The 27,299-nt window shown below is 38.4% G+C and overlaps 1 protein-coding gene across 1 annotated transcript in view; it reads left to right on the top strand.

Annotated features, from left to right (window-relative positions):
* Positions 1 to 27,299, top strand: part of Sema3e (semaphorin 3E) — a 250,847-nt gene that overhangs the window by 124,944 nt on the left and 98,604 nt on the right. The window contains exon 2 of the mRNA XM_052720282.1: positions 13,412 to 13,572. Within this exon, the coding sequence (XP_052576242.1) occupies positions 13,412 to 13,572 (161 nt within the window). The remainder of the gene's footprint in view (positions 1 to 13,411; positions 13,573 to 27,299) is intronic.

Here is a 27,299-nt window from a genome sequence, read left to right as displayed (position 1 = left end):
GTTGTTCGGTACAGCTGAACAAAGAGGCAGGTCAGAGAGCTGCTGGGGAAACTGTAAACGTAGAAGGGGAGAAAGCTGTTCTGGGCATCGTCTGTACTGTCAATGTGTGCACCAGGCTGCTAAGCAAAGCTTTGCCCTCCCTCTGAGCACCTCACTGGGTAGGGAGTGTCTTTGCCATTCTCATTGGGCCCAGGTATTGGGGGGCATGGGGGTTGCTTGATGTAGTGGTGCCCATGTTAGCACATATTCACTCAGACCCTCACTAAGGGCTTTCTCTCTTTCCCACAGAGAAAATTTTGTAAGTGTTCTAAACTTCTAAGTCTTCTCCCAGAAAGCATGAAAGACTGTCTTTATAGAAATGTTCTAGCTTTTCACATATGTTCCGGCCTTCCTTGATCTATGTTTTGATTATTTAACACTTTATTGTACATCTTTCCTTAGAATTCTGGAACTCTTACTGCGTCTAATGAATTGTCAGGAGTAGGTTAAATATAGACTTTGAGTCATCTTTCCCACAGCATTGAATAATGAGGCTCCATGTGGACAAGACTCCGCCTTTCTCGCTTCCAGTTAATGGCACCGCTGAACATGTGTGCCTAGTATTAGGTTCCAGAGGCTGAGGATCTTTGTCTGCCCTCATGGCCAGATCATTTGTGTCTAAGGTTTTCCTACTAAAGCCTGGGTTTGAGAGTTCATTGCTGAACAGGCTAATTATGCCTGATCATAGTCACCACTTGAAAAGCAGAATCGAGGAGAAAATCATTCTATTTACTGAAGTAAAGAAATATCGCGTTAAAACGCCATTCTACCACTGTCAGAATGCAAATTTTGACATTTAGGGAAACACCTTCCTTTTCTGCTCAATTGTGATCTCCATGAAACAGAGGAGTTTGAAGATCCGGTCCCTTAAGTATGACACAATCAGTGAACAGCAGGCAATGTGTACAATGAGAAAAAAAATCACAGGAAGTGCAGACAGAGCACCCCAAGGTGTATGACAATATGTTTAATTTCTTCTAGAAGATAAATTGAAAATAAAATTATATAACCCAGGTCAGATCAGAAAAAAAATGTATTTAAACTCTAGTCAATGTTTTTTTTTTTAAGGTGACTTGGAGTCACAGCCATTCTGCATATAGCTTGGACTGTGTTCCAACATATATGTGAATTCACAGGCATTGCCTATTTGTGTACACATATTATTTTTAAAAGCAAAAAAAAAATTTGATGCCTGCCATTAGTGATCTGAATATTGTGTGAGGACTGTCTGTTGTTTATATGTGTTTTAATTTTTAAATAAGTTAGATAATTTTTAGTAAGTTTAATAATTTTTCAATCAATTAGATATCATCATGGCATTTTCTTTTTTTTATTTTATTTACAAAATTTTTTTTACTCATTTTGCATACCAACCACAGATTCCCCTCCCATCCCTCCTCCCACTCTCCCCAGCCTCCCTCTCCCCACCTCATATCTCCTCCTCCAAAAAGTAAGGCCCCCTTGGGGAGTCAGCAAAGCCTGAGGCAGGTCCAAGCCCCTCCCCACTGAATCAAGGCTGAGTAAGGCATCCCACCAGAGATAATGGGCTCCAGAAAGCCAGCTCATGCAACAGGGATCGATCCTGATCCCACTGCCAGGGACCCCCTCAAACAGACCCAGCTACACAACTATCTCCCATATGCAGAGGGTCTAGTCCGGTCCCACGCAGGTTCCACTGCTGTTGGTCTAAAGTTCATGAGTTCCTATGAACTTGGTTCAGTTGTCTCTGTAGATTTCCCCATCATGATCTCAATCCCCCCTTGCTCATAGAATCCCTCTTCCCTCTCTTCGACTGGACTCCTGGAGCTTGGCCTGGTGCTTGGCTGTGGATCTCTGCATCTGCTTCCATCAGTTACTGGATGAAGGCTCTATGATGACATAGTTGTCACCAATCTGATTACCAGGGTAGGCCAGTTCAGGCACCCTCTCCACTATTGCTGGTAGTCTAAGCTGGGGTCATCCTTGTGGATTCCTGGGAATTTCCCTAGTACAAGTTTTCTCCAATACCCCAGAACGTGTCTTTCTCTATCAAGGTATCTCTTTCATTGCTTTCCCACTCTGTCCCTCCCCCAGCTCGACCATCCTGTTCCCTTGTGTTCTCATCCCCCGCCCCTCCCTTCTACCGCCCCCTCATCCCCAGTTTACTCATGGAGATATCATCTGTTTCCCCTTCCCAGGGCGATCCATGCATCCCTCTTAGGGTCCTTCCTCCTTCTTAGCTAGCTTCTCTGGAGCTGTGGGTTGTAGTCTGATTATCCTTTGCTTTACAACTATTATCCACTTAGTGAGTACATATCACATCATGGCATTTCCAAACAAAGTAGGTTTTTGTAGATTCTCCTCTCCCCTAATATTCCCCCACACTTCATTTTAGTCCGTGTAATGTCCCCTCCCCCATTGTTGTCCTTTCTGCTTTCATGTCCCATGTGACATTTTGTTCATGAAATTCCTTAGCTCTCTTGGTCTCTTTTCTCCTTTTTTTTTTTTTTTTTGCTTTGACTCATTTATGTGAATTTATACACACACACACACACACACACACACACACACACACACACACACACACATACACACACACACACAATTTCAATTGTAGGATTCACATATGAGAGAGGCTATTTGGTTTATATGTTTCTGAGCTTTAGAGACAATGATTAATGTGCTAATTTTCAAATCCATCTATTTTCCTGCAAATGTCATCGTTTCATTTTCTTTACAGCTGAGTACAGTTCCACTATACTACATTTCATCAGCCCCATTCATCTGTTGCTGCATATCTAGCCTGCTTATATTTCACAATACCAATAAACATGGGTATGCAATTATCTCTGTGGTAGGATATGGAATTCTTTGGATATGTGCCAGGAGTGGTATAATTGGATTAAAATTGTAGTTCTATTTTAAATTTATTTTTATTTAGAAAATTAATTATTAATTTTCTTAATCTCTCCATCAGTTTACATTGCTATTAGCAGTAAATTAGAATTCTTTCTCCCTCCACACCGACAGTGTTTGTTGGCAAATCTCTTCATGCTAGCCTTTCCGATTTGGGTTAGGTGGTATTTTGAGTAAGTAATTTTCATGTGCAGAGATGTTGAACTCTTTTAAAAATGTTTATTGGCCGCTTATCTCATCCACTTACCTCTTCAGAGTCTGTCCCTACAATGCGTGCTTCCTTGCTATCTCCGTTCTCCCCATCTGCTCACTGCAGAACCGTCTCACACGCCACTTCATCCTCTGTTGCTCCACGACTTTAAAGGAAACCTGGTCGTACCACCAGAGAACTTGAACACATGCTCTCCAAGTTTAGAGTGCAAGCCCTAGGTACAAGGCCCTCATGAAATGGAGGAGAGCCTCCTGGACCTCAGTAGAGAGCACCGCCAAGATTCAGGTTCAGTTGAAGAAGCTGTTCCCATAGGGTTCCTTCATTTTGTCCTCCCGGAAGTAAAATATAGTCCTAATTAAATGTATAGATGACATTCACAAACACCAGTTTCAATAATTGGCATTTAGGGAGTATTAACTATATTGTTTAATTTTCTTCAGTTAAAATAATTTAAATTCAAGCATCTGTATACATGTTTAATTCCTAGATAGACAGTGATTCTATGTAAACATGTACCCAGTGGCTTCTTGGTCCACAGAATTCAGAGACAAGAAAGCCAGAATATCACATAAAATACTATATATACTATTCATGTATATAAATTAGCTCAAGGAATCTTTAATTTAGAGTTACATTTTGATCTTTAAGAAATAAAAGACTGTTTACTGTCTACTCTTATCTTACTGTCTTTGGAAGTAGCAAATAATTGAAAATTTAATCCCCTGCATTGTCTTGTGGTTGCCTTTGACTTGGGACAAAGAATTTAAAGGTTCAGTGAATGTATGAAAGGCTAGCATTGTCCATCACAAAAAGAACAATTAACAAATCATGGCAATCCCATGTTTATATTGTTTAAAAAGTTAATTGATAGTATTTTGGCTTTTTGCATGGCTTGACATGCATACGGGTAAAGCAAGCACTCTGTCAATAAGCTGCATTCCCAACATCTCAATTCCTTCCACTCTTTACAATTCAATAGTTTTCAGCATTATTACTTGCTGTTAGCACTCATCTGTCATGTCTGTCAAAATCATCAAAGCATGATGCAAGAAATATTTCCCATTTTAACTGTGAAGTTGAAGTTTTTAATGGCTATTTCCACATTTTATTTTTGTTAATAATGACTTTGGTTGAATAAACTTCAAGAGACACTCAACAAAGTCATTGATTTGGAAAATAATGACATGTTTAATTACAGGACCAAGTCTCACAAAGTTCTTGGTGGTTGACAGTGGAACAAGAAGTGTGTATTGAAGAAGGGAACAAAGCTGTTTAAATTTGTGGGTTAGATAGTATGCATGCTCTCCTCCAGAGTCTTGTGTCTTACACACAGAAGTACAGCACTTGAGTGCATTGTAACTGGAGAGAATCGTGACTTAATATATCGATGTCAGTGAGTTTTAACACCGTGAGCCCTACAGGTTAACAAGAAAGGCCCGAGAGGAAATGACTAAATCCTCTGTGCAAATCTTCATTGACAGCTGATAATTAGCATGCAGCTTAGCTATAATAATTAGTTCCCTCTTTAGAACATTTCCGGATGAACTCGGAGTTGGTACATTTCGTTCTGTCTTGTTTCTTTGTCCTTCTCCCCAAGTGATTCGTGTTATTTTTAGGGTAGAAAGAACTCAAGATGTCACTCTCTCCCCGAGTCAGCACTGTCCATTATTTATAGCATTTTGTGAGCTTGACTGGGATTAGTGTCCCTTTGTCCCTTTCTTCCTGTATATTTGTTTCTTTCCTCTAGACAGCTTGAAGCTGTGGGGAGGGATAAAGGAGTAAGCCACTGCTTGGTAAATATGCCAAGTCCATGGAATATCTGAGGCTAAGATCAGAGAGAACCGTCCTTGAGGAGGAGGGGAGGCCCGACTTGCCAGTACTTTACCTGCCTTGGTATGCACCAGAAAAGATTTTGAAACTCTGTAGCTAATTAGGAAAAGCTTAACTCATTTTCTAAAAGATAAGATATATAAAACTGAGTATGTCATTAACTGATAAATAAAAGTCACGTGGAAGACCCCATATTGTCAGGACTGTTTGAAAATACAAATTAAAGGTAAATAAAATTGATATTAAGCTGAATTTTTCTGTTGTGTTTTATTTTAATTATATCAAATTGAAACATTAAACTCAGGGAGATCTTCCATTCTAACTAGTACTCTATATGAGCTCTGACAAAAACCCTTGCTGTTACTGATACAATATGATCCCACCATAGGGGATTTTCTTATCAGTAAATTGTAAAATACTCATTGTATGTATCATGCATCGTCTCATTATTAATAAAGAACAAACTTTTATTTTATTTTATTTTATTTTATTTTTTTTAATTTATTTTGCAATACAATTCAGTTCTACATATCAGCCACGGATTCCCTTGTTCTCCCCTCTCCCGTCCCCCTCACCTTCCCCCCAACCCCCCCCCCATTCCCATCTCCTCCAGGGCAAAGCCTTCCCCACAGACTGAGGTCAACCTGGTAGACTCAGTCCAGGTAGGTCCAGTCCCCTCCTCCCAGGCCGAGCCAAACAATCCTGCATAGGCCCCAGGTTTCAAACAGCCAACTCATGCAATGAGCACAAGATCTGGTCCCACTGCCTGGATGCCTCCCAAACAGATCAAGCCAATCAACTGTCTCACCCATTCAGAGGGCCTGATCCAGTGGGGACCCCTCAGCCATTGGTTCATAGTTCATGTGTTTCCATTCATTTGGCTATTTGTCCCTGTGCTTTATCCAACCTTGGTCTCAACAATTCTCGCTCATATAAACCCTCCTCATTCTCGCTAATTGGACTCCCAGAGATCCACCCGGTGCCTAGTCATGGATCTCTGCATCCAGATCCCTCAGTAGTTGGATGAGGTTTCTAGCACAACAATTAGGGTGTTTGGCCATCCCATCACCAGAGTAGGTCAGTTCGGGCTGTCTCTCGACCATTGCCAGCAGTCTGTTGTGTGGGTATCTTTGTGGATTTCTGTGGGCCTCTCTAGCACTTTGCTTCTTCCTATTCTCATGTGGTCTTCATTTACCATGGTCTCCTATTCCTTGTTCTCCCTCTCTGTTGTTGATCCAGCTGGGATCTCCCGCTCCCCCAAGCTTTCTTTCCCTCAACCCTCGCCTTTCATTACCCCCACTCATGTCCAGGCTGTTCATGTAGATCTCATTCCATTTCTCTGTCATTGGGCGATCCCTGTGTCTTTCTTGGGGTCCTGTTTTCCAGGTAGCCTCCCTGGTGATGTGAGTAGCAGACAAGTCATCCTTGTTTCATGTCTAGTATCCTGCTATGAGTGAGTACATACCATGTTTGTCTTTCTGAGTCTGGGTTACCTCACTCAGGATGATTTTTTCTAGATCCATCCATTTGTCTGCAAACCTCATGAGGCCATTGTTTTTCTCTGCTGAGTAGTATTCCATTGTGTATATGTACCACATTTTGTTTATCCATTCTTCAGTTGAAGGGCATCTGGGTTGTTTCCATGTTCTGGCTATTACAAACAATGCTGATATGAACATAGCTGAACAAGTGCTCTTATGGTGTGGTTGAGCATTTCTTGGGTATATGCCCAAGAGTGGTATAGCTGGATCTTGGGGGAGATTGATTCCCAATTTTCTAAGAAAGCGCCATATTGATTTCCAAAGTGGTTGTACAAGCTTGCATTCCCACCAGCAGTGGAGGAGAGTTCCCCTAGCTCCACATCCTCTCCAGCATAAGGTGTCTTCAGTGAAAGAACAAACTTTTAACAAATCAATCATTTTGCTTTCTGGTGTTGGGAACAGAATAGAGTGATTGAGTTGTCCTAGCTCACAGTGATGATTTAATTTGCATTTTTAAATCTGTATTTTTAAAATTTTTGGAGACTATATTATGAGCATATCTTCTCTCCCTTCTCTTTCTTCCATTCCAACCTCAATATATCCCTCCTGGCTGTCTTTCAAATTTATGGTCTCTTTTTTTCTTCAGTTGATATGAAATACATAAATATGTATGTATTTGGGAATATATATGTGTTTAAGAATATTTAGGAAAATATATGTATTCAAGAATATATGTATTCTTAAAACTCTCCAATCAACTCCTCTTGCTCAAATTTTGTACAAAAATCAACCAAATAACCTGAGCTATGTACTAAATTACTGTAATTTCCCACTTTTATACATATAGAAAAATGGAGTTTTTCTGAGGGGCAGTTATGTTGATCAAATGAGGTATTATTTATCTAGCACTTAATAAATGACACACGACTGTGCAATGAATGTGAATCCACTATTATTATTACCTTCTAGTATGAAGGTAAGTATGACAGTCAAGCCTTCTAGTGTGAAGACATTTCATTGCAGAAATGGAAGCATTTTATGTCTTCCTCTTTCACTTGTGAGATATAACTCTGATTTTAATTAACTGATTCATGTTCAGTGTAGAAAATTTTAATAAAGTAGAAATGTTCTATGGACTTTTCAAGTCATATTTTCACTAATTTTTAATTTTTAAAATTCTATGAAAATTGATATTTTCACTGTTTGATTTATGGCAGACATTTTTCTGTAGGCTAATCCATATTCTAAAAACATTTTAGCCTCCCCTCCTGAAAGTATGGCCAGCATTTTCTTTCATCAGCTTGATACAGTACAAATTCTTATTCTAATAGTGAAATGTTTCACTAAAGCTTGCCCAATGATTGGGTAAAACCAAAACTTATTATAAGCCACAGTCATCCTAGGGTCTCCCCTGCTAGGTAGCCTCCTTGGATCTGTGGGTTGTAGTCTGATTGTCCTTTGCTTTACATCTAGTATCCACTTATGAGTGAGTACATACCATGTTTGTCCTTCTGAATCTAGGTTACCTCACTCAGGATGATATTTTCTAGTTCCATCCATTTGCCTGCAAACCTCATGATGTCATTGTTTTTCTCTGCTGAGTAGTACTCCATTGTGTATATGTACCACATTTTCTTAATCCATTCTTCATCTAGGTTGATATTTTATACTAATTTCTTAGTAAGATTAATTATATTTAATTACTTAAAATGTTATTGCTAGAACACAAACAATAATACTTAGATTAAAATAGCATTTTTAACATACTAAAAGTACCACAAATTTATTTGCTTGCATATAAAGAGTTTTGTTGTGTTTTATATAAATACTTTCTTTAAATTCTAGTAATTGTTTTTTTACCGAACTTTACACTTTAACTTATTGACTGATTTTATGCTTAGAATGCCTACTTTACAAATCCAACATGAAGATGAAATAGAGAGATTGGGTATGGGAAACATTCCATTCTCTTCTCTACAGCAGAAGTCAACAGCTCTGACAAGCCAGTTAGTTGTAGAGAAGATAGCTCAAATTGATAAAAGAAAAATGTAATTTCAATGTTAACAGAGGTTTGTTCTCCAGCATTTAATAAGATTATATTGAATATCTATAAACATCAAGTCTATTTCTTCAGTCTAGTAGAAATACAGACTATAGGACATTTGACATCGAGTAGGTTTGCCTGTGCAACTGAAGCATGGCCTTCTTGGTGACTGCTCTGGTGTTGTAAAACTGGAGGGACCATGCTGTTTACCACATGATTCCACACTTAACTACAGATGAGTAATTGGATCCAATTGAGATGCTAAGGCAATCTGCAAGAAGCCGGCTATGTATGAAATGTAAACATTGATGAGCTAGTTATATTATTTGTCTTGAGAAGTTGAATTGAGAGTACAGGCACTATTGTTGTACAATGATGAATGTCACTCAATAGGAGGCCAACAGGCATATTTGGCCATGAAGAAATTAATGAAGAAACCCAGAAACAGTACACTGAAGCACTGGCATTTATTTTTGAAAAAGGGAGTGGGGGTCGGGAGAAGAGAAAGAAGCCAAAATGGAACATTCCCTCAGAGATGAATTATATGGACTTCTGTTGATTTCTAATTACCACAAGACCTAGCTTTCTGCACTAGGATTCACATTACCTAGTTCAATTTTTACTCTTCCAAAAGTTACTGTTCTGCATATCATGGCCATATGTGACCACACAGTTACTTTTGCAGGCCTGAATTTTGATATATACCAATTGGCTTTAATTGAGGACTCTAATTATAGGAACAGTTTTGGAGTTTTGGAGTGATAGTGGAGATCACTGTGGTGTTTTTGAGCATTCCTCTTCAGATAACCTTAGGAGAAATTTCTATTAATCCTTGGCACTTTGTGATGCTCCTATGTGCATAAGTTCACTTTGCTGTTGATTTTATTGCCCTGACTTTTTCTTTGGGTATAGGAGAGCTTAAGGTCAATTGGGGGAGATGATTTAGCAATGTGTCAAATGCTAGAGGAATATTTAAGTTATATTAATTCCAAGTGTCTCTTTTCAAATTGTTTTGTCTTACTCTAATTCTCCTAAAATATATATTTGTTAATTTAATTGAAATTATTTGTATGAGGAATTTCAAATCCTTCTGGGGAAGAAGTAAGTTAAATAAGGGAAGAAAGTAAAAGAGTGGAGTTAATATGGAATAAATATAAAATTAAATAAACACATCCATTCAAAGACAGCTCTATAAAAAAGGAGTGTGTCCATTATTATAGACATGTCTGAAGCACAAATTCTCCCCTGTAATCAATACTGTGAACATTTCCTGACAAAATCAAAGATGACTACGTATGACTACCTCTTAGGAAGGACGGCTAAGGCCTGGTATAAACATTAGAAGATTAGTGATCCAGAATCAGGGAGTTTGCTGTGAAAATGAATGAGAAGACAGGAACCACTGCAGGGATATGCTGTGCTTCTTGTTATAGTTCTGAGATACTACACCTACTGACCAGCCTGAGTTGCAGAGGGAGCCACAGCTGGGGCTGTTCTGCTGTGTGCGTTGGTCATGGTCAGGAGCAGCAGAAGCATTCAAAGCACTTAACCCCTCCCGAATGTAAAAAAAGGTTAAAGTAAATTATACTTAACCCTTTGATGTTTTTTTTAATATAAAAATCACTTAGCAATTATTATGGGAAATAGGTACATAAATAAAACAAAGTAAAATAACATTCTTTGACTTGTTGCCTAAGATGGGTGATGACATTCAGTTTTATGTATCATAAATATTTTGGCAGCAATTTCTCCTGAGGCAATTTGAATGAGTCAGGATAAATAATCTCCAACTTTTTTTGTAACACTAACAAGAAGAAAACAGTTATCTCATCATATAATCATTTTAAATAATAAAAATAAAACAAGTGGTTTAAATATTTCTCTTTAGACAAGGTTCAATACAGGAAAATAGTTAGCCTTTATTTATTAAACATATCATCCCTTGTTAAGCAAAACATTATACGTGGGACTTCATTAATTCAATGACAAGTTTGACTTGTTTTTTATACCATGCTATCCCCTTCACTGTGAAAATGCAATTGAGTCAATCAATTAAAAATTATAACGGCAGAAAAGAATAAACATAGAAGGAATGAAATTCAAAGAGGTTTAAAGGCTGTCCAAAGTTACCCAGGCTACTAAGATCAAACTCATGACTAAAATTTGTTTCTTCGGATTCTGTATATAGGAATTTGGTTGTGATGCACATGCATGCTGTACTTTGATTATCATGTTTTAATAGGTAGTCTGAGTGTTTTCTTCTGGTAACAGCATTTACTTATTAGAGTCATTAAACTTGGGGTTGCCTGAATTTTTCATCAGTAAAATAAAGTAAATGATAACTTTAACTATTACAATGTGGTAGCTCACTGGAAAAAAGTGAGTCATTGGAAAATAGCGTGTATATAATTTGCATGGATAAATGCATACTCAGTTCTTTCCCTTTGCTTTGCTTGTCCAATCCCTATCCACAGTAACGTGAGTAAACCCATGTATCTTTTGGGTTCTATAGGGCTGTAGACAGACAGAATGGGTCAGAGAAGGGTTTAATCCATCGGAGTAAAAGATGATTGATGATACAGTGAATAACATGTTACTGATGACAAATAAATAAGAACCTATAATGTTTTAGAAATAATAAGCTTGACAGAAGTGGAAAATAGATAACAAGTCAATGTTGATAGCTGTCTTTTCTCGTATGTCAAGAGGGATAATGTGGAAGGTGTTAATGACCTCATCCAAAAGCAAACACAAGCCTCCGTAGATGGATTTAACTTATGAAATCACCTTGTTGGTTCTTTTTCCAATTCCATATTTTCAGTAAACCATCCTGGTTTTATCTATTAAACTCTGGTAATAGTTCAGGCAAGGGAACTCATATCAGAATCACTTCATATACTTCATTCATTTTTCCAAGAAATTTGATTTCCTGAGCATTGCATCTCACCATTTTTGGCAACTCAATCGTTTGAAAAGTGTTAATGCTAATATGTGGCCATTCTCTGAGCAGACTTACCCATTTAAGATAAAGATTGTTATGCACAGAAAATGGAAAGTGTCAGCAAACTACCAGGCTGCCTGGGGAAATTTTCATGGTCAAGAGTCCACTCAGCAGGGCTCCTGTGAAACCACCAGCTCTCTTTGCTCCATATTTCTCATATGGTATTGAATCCTAAAATGTCGTTTTTCTAATTTGTGAATGTCTAGTAAGGATGATTGTATGATTTCTAACTTTAAAAATATTAATTGCGACTTTTCTTTTTCTTCCGGAATTCTAGGCCTCTATCTAATCTTTCTTTATTTCCAGTTTTCCTCCTTTCCCAGTAAAATACCTGGCATTCCTTCAGGCCTACCCTCAAGATTTAGTCTCATAGTTTTTACTTAGGTCCAGTGGTTCAGTATCTCAAATGTGATGACTACATGGGATACTAGAATGTTTCCAGTATTGCCTAATTTAAACCAGAGATTTAAAGGAAATTCTACTCCACGGAATTTGAGCATACAAGGTTGCAGAGCAGAGACCTCTATAAGAACACGGTCTTTTTCACTCTATTGTTTTTATTTTGTTTCTTTGAAATAAGTCTCACTAAGTAGCCCAAGCAGGCTTTGAACTCTCAACCCACTGCCTCCTGGATTCTTAATAGAGGGGGAAAAAGATTTTATCTTTACTATTTCAGATAGAAAATGTTGGATGTTTCTCATACTTCCATTGACTGCTTGTGTTTTGGTGCCCTGGTCAGCAAGATTGCACACCCCTATGAGCGGTTTTGGGGTTAACTGCAGATGTTTCTCTTTTCACTATTTCCCAAGGAGACTTCAGCAGGTCTTCCATACACAGCCTGGTCTTAGCGGCAATATTCCTTTTCATCCCCAAAAGCTCTTATATATCAACTTACAAGTCATAAGTACCAAACTGACATATGAAATTAAAGATTGTACCTCCAACAAATAAATGTACACATGAGACCTTGCCAGATTCTGATTTCTTAAATTTAATATATATACCCCAAATATATTGTTTGTAATTCCTACCATAGACAAGAATGCATGAAGATAGACCAAATCACAATAGTGGAAAGCAGATCTCAAATGGTTTTTATGAGTAATCACAGTTGTGATTACAAACTTGACTGTTGCCAGGGTTTTGATTTTGGATATGATTTTCGATATTAGTTTTAGGTGGAAATATGGTTTTCCTGAGTAGATGTCTATTAGAATGAAGTAGACACACTTGCAAGTGTTTTGTGTAGATGTTACATCTTGTTATGCAAAGGTAGCTTTAAAGTGACCTTTTTACATCGTGCTATACAGTAACTATTGTTATTGATGATTTTGTCCATATTTTAAAATCATAGAATATTTGCCTTACATACTAAGTTTTATTTAGATATTCAGATTAATAAATTAATAAATATCTGAATGCTCACACATTAAAATGTATTGTCATATGACTATATAGTCAGTCACTCCCTTATATCTGTGGGTATTGCTTCCACAGTTTCAATATGGACATACATGTTTTTAAAGTGTTATACCTATCCTGGACATACCAAGACTTTTCTCATTATTCCCCAAACAATAGTGTAATAACTTCACAAAGCATTTACTTTGCATTGGGTATCATAAGAATCTAGAGATGACTTAAAGAATAAGGAAGAACATGCTTAGGTATAAGTAAAAATTGTTCCATTTTATATAAAGGACCTGGGCATCATTGCATTATTTACATTATAGTATTGGAAGACCTAGGACAAAGTCCACATGGATACTGAAGGATGACTGGATATTCTAATCTTCTCTGAATAATTCAATTTAAGGTTTCATATCGATGAAACAAATATAAAAACTGGGTTTTGATGGAAGGGTTACGTGTTCTCATATATTTAGTATAGACCTCTCCTTGCATTTCAGAACTCTTGGACCTGAACAGAACATCAATATTTCAAAGCCCCTTGGGATTTCTTGATCTGCATACAATGTTGCTGGATGAGTATCAAGAGCGGCTCTTCGTGGGAGGCAGGGACCTTGTCTATTCCCTGAACTTGGAACGAGTCAGTGATGGCTACAGAGAGGTATGGAAGGAGGAAAGAAAGAGGGGTGGTATGACAAGGGTGTTGTCTGACATTTTTTTTCATTGTGTCTACCGCTTTCAAATTTGGAGCGATTACTTAATAGAAGTAAAATCTTCATTAAAAAGGAAACAATTTGGGGAAATTTTATAAAGCATCCTTTTTTATTTTATAAAGCATTCTAACACATGACTGCTATCAAGATTTGCATAGGGACACTTTCCTTGTGCTTTGATGTCCTTGCACAGTAGTGACCTTTGTCACCATCCCCACCTGCTGTCTGGAGACCTGAGGTAGAGGATCCTGGATTAATAGCAGTACCTCTGGGCTCTATTGTTCCGACATCCAAATACGGACCTGTAACATCAGTATAGCTGCCTGGTGTAGTTGTTGGGAGTATTGTTAACTGCCATGGGTGCTCCCCCAGCTTGCTGGGAAGCACATTAGTAAAGGAAGATCAGTGTTGGAAATGGTTAACGGTGGGAACGAAAGCAGTGTGTACAAACAGAACTGGATTAAGTTCCTCAGAGTCGTATCAGTTTTACATGAAACATGAAGGAATTTAGATCATAGAGTTTTGGCATTAGTGTGTATATGTAATAATGCACTTTGTTTATGCTTTATTTTTATGTTCATCCAAATGGACCAGAATTCTTTTAAAATTCCTGTATTCAAATTCAAAATTCTTTAAAAATGCGGCAAAAAGCAGCATTGCTCAGTCTTTGCCAAATCGTAATTCCTAGAAGAAATAGTTTAAAATGTTTTGCTGTTTTTTCTGGTTCTTGCTGTTTTATTTTTGTGTAAAATCACACACTGGGAGCTGGGAGAGAATATAATTAGCACTTATAAGGGCCTTGGTTCAACCACAGCCTTCCTCATCCCCTGCAAATACGAAAGGCAGTGTCTGTGCTGTGGTCCATCGGTAGGAGTGGTGTTTGAATTTGTGAAGTATGTGTGTTAACTTTAGGGAAGACAGGACTTGCTTCCTCCTTTTTCAGTAGAGAAATTCAGGGATCTGCCCATCACCTATCTCCTGCAACCCTTGATCTGCCCTCCACCTTCCCAGCATAGAAGACGGAAATTTTGGTTAAATAATAATTGTGTGTTTACAGTACTGTAACTGTGAAGATAGTTCATGACATCTTAACTTCCCTTCCTTTCCTCACTTCCTTCTGTCTTTCCTCTTTCTCCTTCCTTCTCTTCGTGCAACTTTCCTGTTTGCTGTGAAAGGGAAAATTGTGCCTCATGCCATGCTTTAGATTTTGTTGCTTGCACTGACGCTCTCACCAACCCCTAAGGGGTTTACATCACAGTACTCTAGGGGGTCTTTGCATTTCTTTCAGTGTAATGGATCTTGTCTACCGGGGCATCCTCTGTGCCTCTCACCTGTGGGAATGCTTAGCTGCCCAGGGCCACATCTTTCTGGCTTTAGTCCAGCATTTTTCTCAATCATACCTTCCTCCATATTTCTGAGGAAAAATTCAAAGTCAATTTTGATTATATACAGACACACACACACACACACACACACACACACACACACACACACACACCCCTTCATTAAAGTTAACAGATACTGCCCAAATTTAAACACCAAATATATCAAACCAGAAGAGAACACAAATGTTGATTTTTATATTTGCAGGAAAGAAAAGATGTGATTGAACCAATGACTTTATGCATTATATATAAATACAGCTTGCTCAATCCATACAAAGTTATTGTTATTTATATTACTTCAGAGCTGACCACTTGTATTGGATAACCAATGGTCTTCATTTGACTTCCAATAAACACATTGACTTTTTTTTCTTCTTTAAGTACTTTTGCACATGGATGCATATATATCCACATGACCTTCCAGTTAAATTTTATGGATTATTCTCTTACTTATTGGATGGTCTCTTTCACATCTAAAACTCTCTTTCCAGGTCACTCTCAGTAGTAATATGCCTGTTTACCTAGATTTTGGGTGATGGAGTATGTGATGTAGGAGCAAAAAAACAACATCTAAGCATCAATGGATAAGGGACTCAAGGGGCCCTACTCCCCATGGCTGAAGAATTTGCTACTGATAGGTTCAAAGAGAGTAGCACTCATTGCCTTCAGTCGGGTACCTGCTGTGAGCTCATCAGGCTCCAGTGGAATTCAGTGCACATAGGTGGACCTTGCTAAACTAAATGATCACAAAACCAACCCAAAAGTCATGAATGTGGGAAAGCAGGTGTTAGGGATGAAAAGTGATAAGACAACATGGGCGAAAGTAATTAGAATAATATATTTTGTGCATGTGTGAAACTGCAAAAAAAAAAAAAAAAACCCAAAATTAATCAATATACTATCAAGCCAGATCAATCTCTGTTGGAGTTGCTGGTGTGTGGACTGAGGGGACAGCAGAGCAGGTGAAAGCACTTGCTGAGGAAGCCTGAGAGCATGGGTTTGGTCTCTGGAACACCCAGGACTAGGAGAGAACTGACTCCCAGAGCTGGCCTCTGACTGCAGCACACTATGTGACATGCCTTCTCCCGTCACAAGATAGAAATACCTTTTAAAATAAGAGAGAAATTTCCTAATTTAGAAGATGTCCCACGAAATCTAGCCTCTTGGAATGTGAATAATATCTGCATTACAGACATGCTTCTTACATTGTAATCTTTGGACCGAATCAGGGCATCTCATAGAAAAGGCCTGGAAGTTATGAGCAGCTTCTTAGGGCACAGACTCACTGAACCATTTTCCTGAGCTGCTGTGTCCTCTGGGTACAGAGAGATCAAGATGCAGCAGCCCCTACGATGATCTGATTCCCCTCCAGATTAGGGCAAATTGGATCTCCTACTTATTTCTCATTTATTGTTTTGGCCTAATTGTACCCTCAGGCCTTTAATGCCAGAAGATGAGACTTCATGGAGGAAATGACCCGTGAAAATAATATAAGAGCAGGGGACCTGGAGCATGGTGGAGTTTTATGAAATAACTCTCAGGGAGGCAAAAGAGTAGCATGAGGCCATTGAGCTTCAGGGTACATCTAGCAAGGATGCCAGTGAAAATAACTTACAACACTATTAGATTGACTATCTTCTCTGCACTGATGGAAATATCTTGATTTTGCGGGGCCTAAAGCTTGCATGTTCTTGAGAGTCTTCTCCAATGTAATTATTTCAAACATAAATGTCAGCATTACAAAAGCCCTGTCAGACTCTCAGCGGGGGCAGATCCCAAGGAATTGTGATACGGTTTATGCCTACTTGACTTTAAGGTAACATGTTCCACTTACATTTCTTAACCAGCATCTGTCCTGTCTGTTTTACTCAAATGATTAGCAATACAACTCCCAATAAACCCTGTTTGATTGTGTCAACTTCCTATAGTATCAGACTAAGGGAGATTTCGCAAGCTGTCTGTTTAAAATGAATGGGCTTAATATGAGTTGAGTTCTCCAGTGGTCTCAGTTCTGAGAAATCTAAGTGGTGTTCTTCTGGACAAGCTTTCCCACTGATTTTCTTTTTGGATACATGTTGACCCTTGTATTTCCAGTGTTTTCTGCTTTGCCTTTTCTATCCTTGATTTCTCAACATTAAGATAATACCATCTGATATCTGGAACTACTTTTGGTAGGAAGGGTGGTTTGCGGTGTGTTTTAGGATGCTGAACAGCATCTCTGGTTTTTACTCAGTAGATAACAATGGCATGTGTGGTGCTCTGAATGAAAAATGTCTTCCATAAGCTTGGGCATTTGAGCACTTGGTCCCCAGTTAGTAGAGTTATTTGGGAAGGCTTAGGAGTTGGAGCTTCCTGAGGAAGTGGGTTTCTGGCACAGACTTGAGAACATGTAGAAGATGTAGAACTCTAACATGTTTCTGTGAAGAGTCACCATGACCGTGGCCACTCTTATGAAAGAAAATTTACCTAGTGCTGGCTTACAGTTCAGAGGTTTATCTATTATCATCATAGTGGAAAGCATCCTGGCAGATATGGTGCTAGAGAAGGAACTGAGAGTTCCACATTCAGATCTGCAGGTAGCAGGAAGAGAATATCACACTGGGCCTGGCTGGAGTATCTGAGATCTCAAACCCCACCTCCAGTGACACACCTCCCTACTCCAACAAGGCCACACCTCCCAATAGTGCCACTTCCTCTGGACCTATTGGAGCCATTTTTATTCATATTACCACACTTTCAGTTCCCTCTCTCTCTGTGTCTGTTTCTTTGTCTCTGTCTCTCTGTCTCCTTGCTTTCTCTGTATCATGCTTGCACTTAAGATGTGATCTCTCAGTTTCTTGCTCTGGATACTATATCTGCCTGCTGGCATGACTCATCACCATGATGGATTCTTATCATTCTGGAACTGTAAACCCAAATTAATTTTCTTTCTATAAGCTGCTTTTGATCACGGTGTTTTGTGATAACAGAAAATTAACTCTGATAGTACACAAATAATCCCCAATGTCTTGATGATAAAATGAATGTCTCCAGATATTGTCAGTTATTCCCCAGGAGAAAGAATTACCCTAAGTCAATCTGCTCATCTATATGCAGGATTAGACCCTCCCATCACCACCACCACCACCACCACCACCACCACCCAGCTTAGCTGTGGATCTACCTATCAAACCACATTCCTCCTTTTGTTCTTTCTATCAAGTACTTTGGAGAATATAGTCAAGGCCTGTTTTTATTATCATATCTTACTTTTTCATTTTTTTAGTTTTAATGTTAAAGATGTAATAGATTTAATAATAAAAGTAAATACCTTATTTAAAAATATTTTTAAAAAATTAAAAGTAACTCAAATAACCTTAGAGCAGTTATTTAAAACCTTCCTAATGATGTGACCTTTTAGTACAGTTCCTAATGTTGTGGTGACCCCAACTATAAAATTAATTTCATCGCTACTTCATAACTCTAATTTTGTTACTGTTATGAATCATGATATGCAGGATATCTGATATGCGAACCCTGTGAAAGAGTTGTTCAACTCCCAAAGGGGTAGTGGCCCACGGATTGAGAATCACTGCCTTAGACTGTATAATAATAAGAACCACTAGCCACATCAAGACGAAACTATCACCAATACCATTACAAGGGTGACTATATTTATCTTTTTTTACTTCTCTATGCATCTTCTCCTAAGACAAGATACTTTCCCTTGTTTTTAGCTTTCAGAATTATTTTATCATATATTCTGTATACACTGTATTGATTAGTGTAGGTAACTAGCTGTGAAAAAAAACGACATACAAAAATTATTGCAATTTCCAGGGTTGCTTCTTGTTTTCTGTCATTTAATGTAATTTTCTATATAGATTTAATCCTATTCATCATCTTGTTGGTTCCTTACTGTTAAAGATGCACTGGCAACCAGGGAGCATAGCTCTGATGTCTGAAGTTCAAATCCTGACTCTCCATATATAACACTGGGTGAATCCCTTCACTTTGCTGGGCCTCTGTTCCATACTTGTAAGAGGCAAATATTAGTCCTCTTTGAATATACAAGATTTGTTAATTTTTGTAAAAGACCATGTGAGGTTTTTAGATACACAATTAATAGTAGGTACACAATTAATTATTCACTTTGAGTCTGTGGAATATTTTCCATCATATAAATAGAGCATACTTTATGATTCCCATGTCAAATGATATTGGGTAGATTCTAATATTTGGCTTCACTAGTGCTGAGATCATTCTAGAAAGCATCCCCTGCTACACAAACACAGGAAAGCCCCAAAGAATATATGCCAAAGTCGAATCACTAACAACGATCCATAAATGCCCCTTGTAAAAAGTGGTGACCCGGGTAACTTTGCCAAATTCCTCCTCCCCTCATGTGCGAGGTGCCAGTTTGTCTGCAAAGTCACCTACATTTCCCCATTTGTCTTCATTCTTGCCCACATAGTCTTCAACACTTTTTCTTGATTCATGTACCTCTGCATGACTACATTACTAGCTTTGGAACAGTAATTTTCATCTTAATCATTTTAATTCATTCAATTGTAATTTTAGCAACATTAGTATGGATGGTATAAAGTGTAAAACTTAGAACATGTTGTAGGAAATAAAAAACATTTTCTAACATCAGATGTGATAAGTGTTACAAGGAAAACGAAGCATCTCTGTGGGGGAGGGAGGTAGTGAGGATGGCATGGGATCAGGGTGGTCAGAAAACTATTTTCATAGAAGAAAACCTGGTTGCACACTGTACGTCAAGGCTCAGTAACCAGCTGTGGCTTGTGGCTACTGTACTAGATTGCAGAGTTGGAGAATGAAGTCAGAGTGCATGGGGAAGGTAGATTTGGAGAACCAGATCATTGAAACAGTTAAGGATCAGGCACCGGTTGGCTGGTGTGATGGGCGATAAGTCATGTTTGTGAAGAGAAATACAGGAATGTAAACTAAAGAGATGTCCTGTTAAGAAGAAGGAACACCAAGGGATGATGTGAGATCACTGCAAGAGAGTAGCAGGTGGTATGGACGTGGTTATAACATGAACATCTGAGCAGGGCTTTCTTTTCGCTACTATATTTTAAGATTTTAATGGGCAAATTTTTGAAAATTTAGACCAGAAGAAGTAAAAAAAAAAGGAGAAAAATCAATGAAATCACCTTCACCAGAGTAAGAAAGCCATCATCACGAAACATGACTGGAGGGAACCGTGGTCTCACGGGGTGACCTGGCTTTAATTAGAGAGAGAAGGTAGAGGGGAAAATAAAGGAGAAGTTAGGAAGAATTTTGTTAATGGTGCTCCAGAGGATTTAACAAAAGGATTTGGGGCATTTAGAAGGGTGAGGTCAAATGAGGGGCCATACAGAGCCCTATGGGATGTGACTGTAAGTATTGATTATTGACCCGGGGTGAGGGTCAGTGCTGCCCTTGGTGACTATAGTTAGCAGTCAACAGGGATGTGTCACGATGGATTAGCCTTGATGGTTTCTCCGTGAAGATGAGTAGCTACGAATCTTCATTTAGCACATTGAAACCATCCAACTCCTTGTCAGCAGCCGACCTACCATCTCTGTGAGACTCTTTCTCCCTTGTTACCCAGAGATGCTCCCTCTTCTTCTATAAGATGACATTTCTTTTGTATGTGATATGAACCCCTCTTTGCTGATCTTTTGTTACAATTGGTTATTTGCCATCTTTCTTTATACATTTTTATCCCCCTCTGGAAAAAAAATCAAATAAATGCTCTTTTGTGTAGGAGTTTCTTAATGTTTTGGGGCCCTGTGACCAAAGTCCAGTAATACTTACAGGTATAAAATAATCATATAAATTGCAAAGGAAAGTGATAAGATTAGTGAGATATAAATCATTCTGAGATTTCTGAGTAAAATTAGAGTAAGTTTCCCAGATTAACAGCTCTTCATGATCTACTCTTGCCTGCCTTTTTTTTTTTTTTTCTCTTTTTTTTTTTTTTAATTTATTTTAATTTATTTTGCAATACAATTCAGTTCTACATATCGGTCACGGATTCCCTTGTTCTCCCCCCTCCCGTCCCCCTCACCTTCCCCCCAACGCCCCCCCCCCCCCATTCCCATCTCCTCCAGGGCAAAGCCTTCCCCACAGACTGAGGTCAACCTGGTAGACTCAGTCCAGGTAGGTCTAGTCCCCTCCTCCCAGGCCAAGCCAAACAATCCTGCATAGGCCCCAGGTTTCAAACAGCCAACTCATGCAATGAGCACAAGATCTGGTCCCACTGCCTGGATGCCTCCCAAACAGATCAAGCCAATCAACTGTCTCACCCATTCGGAGGGCCTGATCCAGTGTGGACCCCTCAGCCATTGGTTCATAGTTCATGTGTTTCCATTCATTTGGCTATTTGTCCCTGTGCTTTATCCAACCTTGGTCTCAACAATTCGCCCTCATATAAACCCTCCTCATTCTCGCTAATTGGACTCCCAGAGATCCACCCAGGGCCTAGTCATGGATCTCTGCATCCAGATCCCTCAGTAGTTGGATGAGGTTTCTAGCACAACAATTAGGGTGTTTGGCCATCACCAGAGTAGGTCAGTTCGGGTTGCCTGCCTTTTAAACTTGTTAAATCTCAGCTTGTTCACACCAAAATGTAGCCAATCAGACCATTTCTACTTACCCTTCCATTCCGCTGATCATTCTACAGTCACATTTCCCCCTCAAATCTCCAAACTTTCCCCCCTTTTAAATTGTTCTTTCTTTCTTTTTACTAGATTTACAGAAGGTTCCCTGGCCTTTCTTAACCTTCTGTAAGAATCTGATTTTGATTCCCATATTGTGTTAAAATAGCCTATGTGCTTGTCAGTCTATGCGGGAAGATGGTTCCTACTTGTAGGTCTTTATTAGGTTCATCTATGCAGAGATAGATATCTCAAATAGCATAGTGTGGTGGTTTAATGAGCATGGCCTCCACAGACTCCTGTTTTTGAGTACTTGCTTTCCAGTTAGTGGAACTAAAGGATTAGGAGGTGTGGCTTTGCTAGAGGAAGTGTGAATGCTCTCTCTCTCTCTCTCTCTCTCTCTCTCTCTCTCTCTCTCTCTCTCTCTCTCTCTCTCTCATGCGGTTTGTGGCTCAGCTCTTCCATTCCCATTCCTGCCCCCCACCTACCATGGTAATGGACTCTGATACCTATGAAACTGTGAGCCCCAAATAAACAGCTCCTTCTATAAGTTGCTTTGGTCAGGATGTTTTATCACAGAAATAGAAAAGTAACTAATACACATAAACACTGAAGAAATTAAAGACATCCATTGCTAATTCTAAAACTTCCCCATAAAGCATCATTGTCGCCCTCTTGCAAATTGTCAAAACACTTTCACAAAAAAGTATTTTTTTGAAAATTTTCTAATTTCCTTTAATTTTGTCTGCCTTCTGATAATTCCACCCCACACCTTACTCAGTTCTTACATATGCACTTTCTGGCAAAGAAAATGATACTGATTCAACATGTGGCAGTAATTCCTGCCCTAACTGCACATTTATAAACACCTAATGCTCTTGTAAATAATGTCCATTCCTGACCCCACCCCTGGAATGAAATGAGGAATAAGTGGTACTTCTTAAATCCACCCAGGTAATTTTAATGTGTTTCCAGATCTTATATCTCTCATGTAGCTCCAAATATTTTTAAACATATTTTAAACAGAAACATGTGGACACACACACATAACACTGAACTTTCCCATTCAATTTCACAATGCACAAGAACCTACCACTTAATAGGCATACTCTGTTAAGTAGTTTTTAGGAATTGCCATTGTTTGAAAAGTCTATTTTATTCTTTACACTTCCCAAAGCATGTAATGATAGTCTCTAACCACTAAATACCATTCCACTGTCATTGTTACATCCATGAGCACATTTCACTTTCACTGAAAAATAAAAGTGAGTTCTCATGCTAAAGCTTTTTCTTCATTCTAAAACTTTCAATTTATGATTCCATTGATTTTATTTGAGAGCTCTCCTCTGTTAAAATTTGTGTGTCGTTCCCTCTAAAAGTCTCTAAAATACCCCCAAATGACATCAGATTTTTAGATTTCATTCTGATCTTATCACTTTGTCAGTGACATTTTAAGAAAAATTTAAAAGGCAAACAACTCTCCGTCTATTTTTTAAATTCTAAAATCTTTGACTCCGAGAAAAGGTTTGGCTGAACTAGAGAAAAACATGTTCTGAGTGAAATGTTCTGCAGCATTGATGTTTCTGATACAGACTTGACAATATCAAGATATAACATTGATAGAAAAGTGAAAATGGGAAGAGAGACAACATTTCATGTGCTTAGAGTTCAGTACCCACCCCTGGCCTTCTTGCTAGATGTTGTTTACAATGAAACTCCACACCTATACTGAGATTGGTTTCCATGCACAGGAATTCATAGTTCCTCAGTTTGATGTTGGAACAGTTCTTATAATAGTTCCTGTCAGTCATGTTTTAATTATAATTCACTATTTAGTAATAAATTCTAATTTAGGTTGTCTGAATACATATATACATACATATGTATGTATATATATAATTTCTCCCTACACTTCATATTCATATCCAACATATTCATACCTCTGGTAGTGTCAAGATGTGACCAGGGAAGACAGTGACAGTTTATGATGTGTTAGATTTTCTGACCAGAGCATTCAAACACAACAGACAGACATTTTGTTTTGCATTAATATATTGAATTTTGTTGATCCAATGAACTTCAAATCAGTTGTTAAAACTTTAAGGCTTATTTTCGTAATTCATAGAAAACTCTTAATATGTTGGACACTATAATACACATCCACCGATTCCACAGCTAGATCGTCTGGAGTCCCATTAAGTCTACCTCTCATTAGATTACTGATGTGGACCTATTTCTTCCTCATCCATGCTTTTCAGTCATAGACAGACTAACCATAGTACCATTTTCTTGCCTTTTCTGAGGAGTTTAGATGCCTTAGTACATGTCTAAGACAATGTTTCAAACACAGTAAATTCTATCTAAACACTTATCATCATTATGATTTAAGGCAGCTGATTCAAATGTGCCATCCTTTCTAAGGAAGGTGGAGGTGTGGGGTGAGGCACAGATGAGGGCAGGCCCAAAGCGAGCCCAGAAGATGGGCATGTGACTGGGACTGGTTCACACAGAAAACTGGCCGCTTGGTTGCAGTCAACGTTAGTGTGACTGGAACATTCTGAACACGAGCAAATCGTAGTTAGAATCGGAGTTCAGCTGGGTTCCCTTCAGCAGCAGCATACTGAATAAATGCAAGGAGGAAGACACCGGAGATGGGAAGCTAGGAAGCAGCAATTAGACATGAAGCCATCACGTCTATCCCAGAAGCCTCCACTCTTCCCAGGGCACTCCTCCCGAATCCTGGTATTTCCTGCCCTGTCAGGGTACCACCAGGCCTCCTGGCTGCGTCTTTTGGAGGGAGGTAGCTTCCTTTGGCTCTTGCTTGCCTTGCTGAGCTGCCGTTTGGCAGTGTTTAAGGACTGAAGGACTAGTTTGTTGGTGGTGACAGTGGAAAGAACTGAAAGGATCTTCACTGCCTCTCAATACTTAGGGCGGAGCCCACAGCCCCAGGAGGCTCCCTCCGGCAGCCAACCCCAGGTAAGAGGGTCAGCTGTGCCTGCCTTAACTCCTGTTGCAGTCTGGGCCTGGAAGACAGTTGCTGTGAATTCATCCAAAATAAACTGACCCTCTGGATAACAACAATTTTAGTTTAAAGCATAAAATCTTTTGTTTTTCTTTCCTACAAAACATCAGAAATGGACATTTTCTTCATACAAACTATATTTTAAGAAGGTCATAATTTAACCAGTATTTAGCAATAAACCTTTAGTTAAGGGAACTTTGGTAACATATTTTGCTCTCTAGGTTTCTAAATTTAAGCTTATTTTGCTAATTTTGAGCTAAAATTATATCACTTAATTTGGATTTCTGTAGATATGACTGCCATTAGAAAATTCTATTTAGAAAACTATACACGATTTCCTCATTCATTCAAGGTCAAAAAGAATATTGTAGTTTAGAATTTAGTTTTTGATTGAGTGGAAGGGAAACATTAAAATAAAATTTGCATATGAATTTTAGGGGTAATTCACATTAATGATAGCAATTGAGAAAGTTTCATACATAAAAGAGGGCATTTATCAGGTCATTGATGTTTGTGTGATGTGCAAGTTCTGGTTGAGTCCAAATGCTTTGGAGGATGAGTCTTTCAAGTACTGATTTTTACCTAGAGTCTAAAAGATCATAGTTCTGACTTATAAACACTTTGGATAATGACAGTCATTATAATTAAGTGCAAAGGCATAAACCCTAAGAGTGATAATGTGTGTGAGGTTAAGGACTACCATTTATAAGCCATTAGGATTATTTTAATGTGTTATATTCAAATATACTTTCTTTCTTTTAATGATATTTATAACATGTGCAATTTAAGTTTATATTAATGATTCCTGTTATTATACACAGATACAAAATATAGAAAGTAAAATCAAATTATAAAGCATTTTTCATTCGAATACTAGAAATCTGAAGATAGTATTACATGAAATTATAATAGTGTCATAGCTGTGTGCTTATGATCTATGGAGATAATTTATGCTAGCTGAGTTGTTTTATTTATTTTTAACTAAAAAGGACATTTTAAAACAGTTAATTTATCCCATCTTTGTTAATTTGTTTTGGCCCACTAAATCTGAGCATCTTACCAACAGCAAGTTGTTAAATCCTTAATCCTGATATAATTATGAATCTCAATAGGGAGCACAGAAAAAAAAAGACTTAGTAATTTAATTTATACTTTGTCTTAGTTTCTCCTTTGAGATGTGTAAGAACAGTAAATGACTGTTAATAGCAGTGGGGTGACTGGATTACACAGCAGAGGGATTGTGATAAAATGATGTGTAGTTAACCTTCTGCTTTTTGGACTTTTTTAGTACAGAGAATTTGGAAGCAACATTACACCCTGTTGCTTAACTGCCTTTAAAAATGTTTGTGCAGAACAAATAACTTAGTTTTATGGCTTCTTTGGATGCTAAACTGTGGAGCTGAACCAAAACACATCCTCACTGCCAAAACAAATGAAGGAAATGATTTTCCTTACTGGCTTGGCAGAGCATGTACACATGATGACTTCAAAATTAGAACTTTTCTATTTTCATGGAAGTCATTTTGTCTTAATTTGTCACCCCAGGTAACTTCTGGCGAGAGTCTTGAGCATGTTAAACTAGTAAAACATGTGAACAAAACCCTCCAAGCAAAACGAGACCAATAGAACTTTAAGGAAAATTTCCCCATGCATCGGACTGTGCTGTAGTGTTTGTTTATAGCCTAATTTCCTCACCTTTTTCCCAATTAGAATGGTTTGATCAATTTCTCTTTGCCTGATTACAGTGATCCTGCCAATCTTTGAAAGCGTAGGCCATTGTGATTATGCTCAGCATTTCCTCCCTGATAAAACTGGGAAATTTTACTTTCCATTTGACCTTGATTGAGGCATTTTCCTGTCTGTGAACTATGTCACTTAAAGTTCACACTGAGTTCTTTAGCTGGATTGTCTTTATAAAGAATGTGATAAAGGTGCCAATCATCAGACACTGAATACATAGACTGTCGAAACCATGGGTCCAACTGACAGTGACAAGCTTTGTTCCTTGTATTCTAATAAGAGAGCTAAAATTAAATATATAAATCATGGTAGTGTTTGTACAAACAAGAACACCATGGGAGATCAAAGTAGGAGAAACGGTGCCTGGTGAAAAGATATCTGAAAAGTTCTGATGAGAATCACTCTGCAAAACACGCTTGCAGGATTAGACTTGTCACTTCAGATTAATTGCCCTCCTTAGGTTTGTTCTAGGACCAGTGCATGATCTGAAAATTCTAGAAAAATTATTTATTGCCATCACTACCACATAATATACCCTCTTTTGTTTGATCCAAACAGTTAAGGGCCTGAGGTTTGACATGATATTCAAGGCAAGTTAGCCAGTATGGTTTCATAGACTCTGTCAGAAGCATTACCCTCCTGGGCCATAGACAAAGGAGTCTTGTTACTCAGAAACAGCAGGCAGCAAGAGCCCCAAATTAAATTCTACAGGGGGAGATGCATAGAGGCCTCAGCAGACACTGCTAGACAGTGGATGTTTTACATTTGAGGAATCGCAAGCTCAGAGAACCTTCTGTCAGTAGTGGGAGAGGGAGGCTGTCTGCAAAAATGACTAACCGCTGGCCAGAGGGATCTTCTCCTCATTTTCCTGATCAGTGAAC

This window comes from Peromyscus californicus, unplaced genomic scaffold (genome assembly GCF_007827085.1).
Source record: "Peromyscus californicus insignis strain IS unplaced genomic scaffold, ASM782708v3 Scaffold_6__1_contigs__length_162567912, whole genome shotgun sequence".
NCBI lineage: Eukaryota > Metazoa > Chordata > Mammalia > Rodentia > Cricetidae > Peromyscus > Peromyscus californicus.
This window is presented reverse-complemented; position numbering and strand designations above follow the sequence as displayed.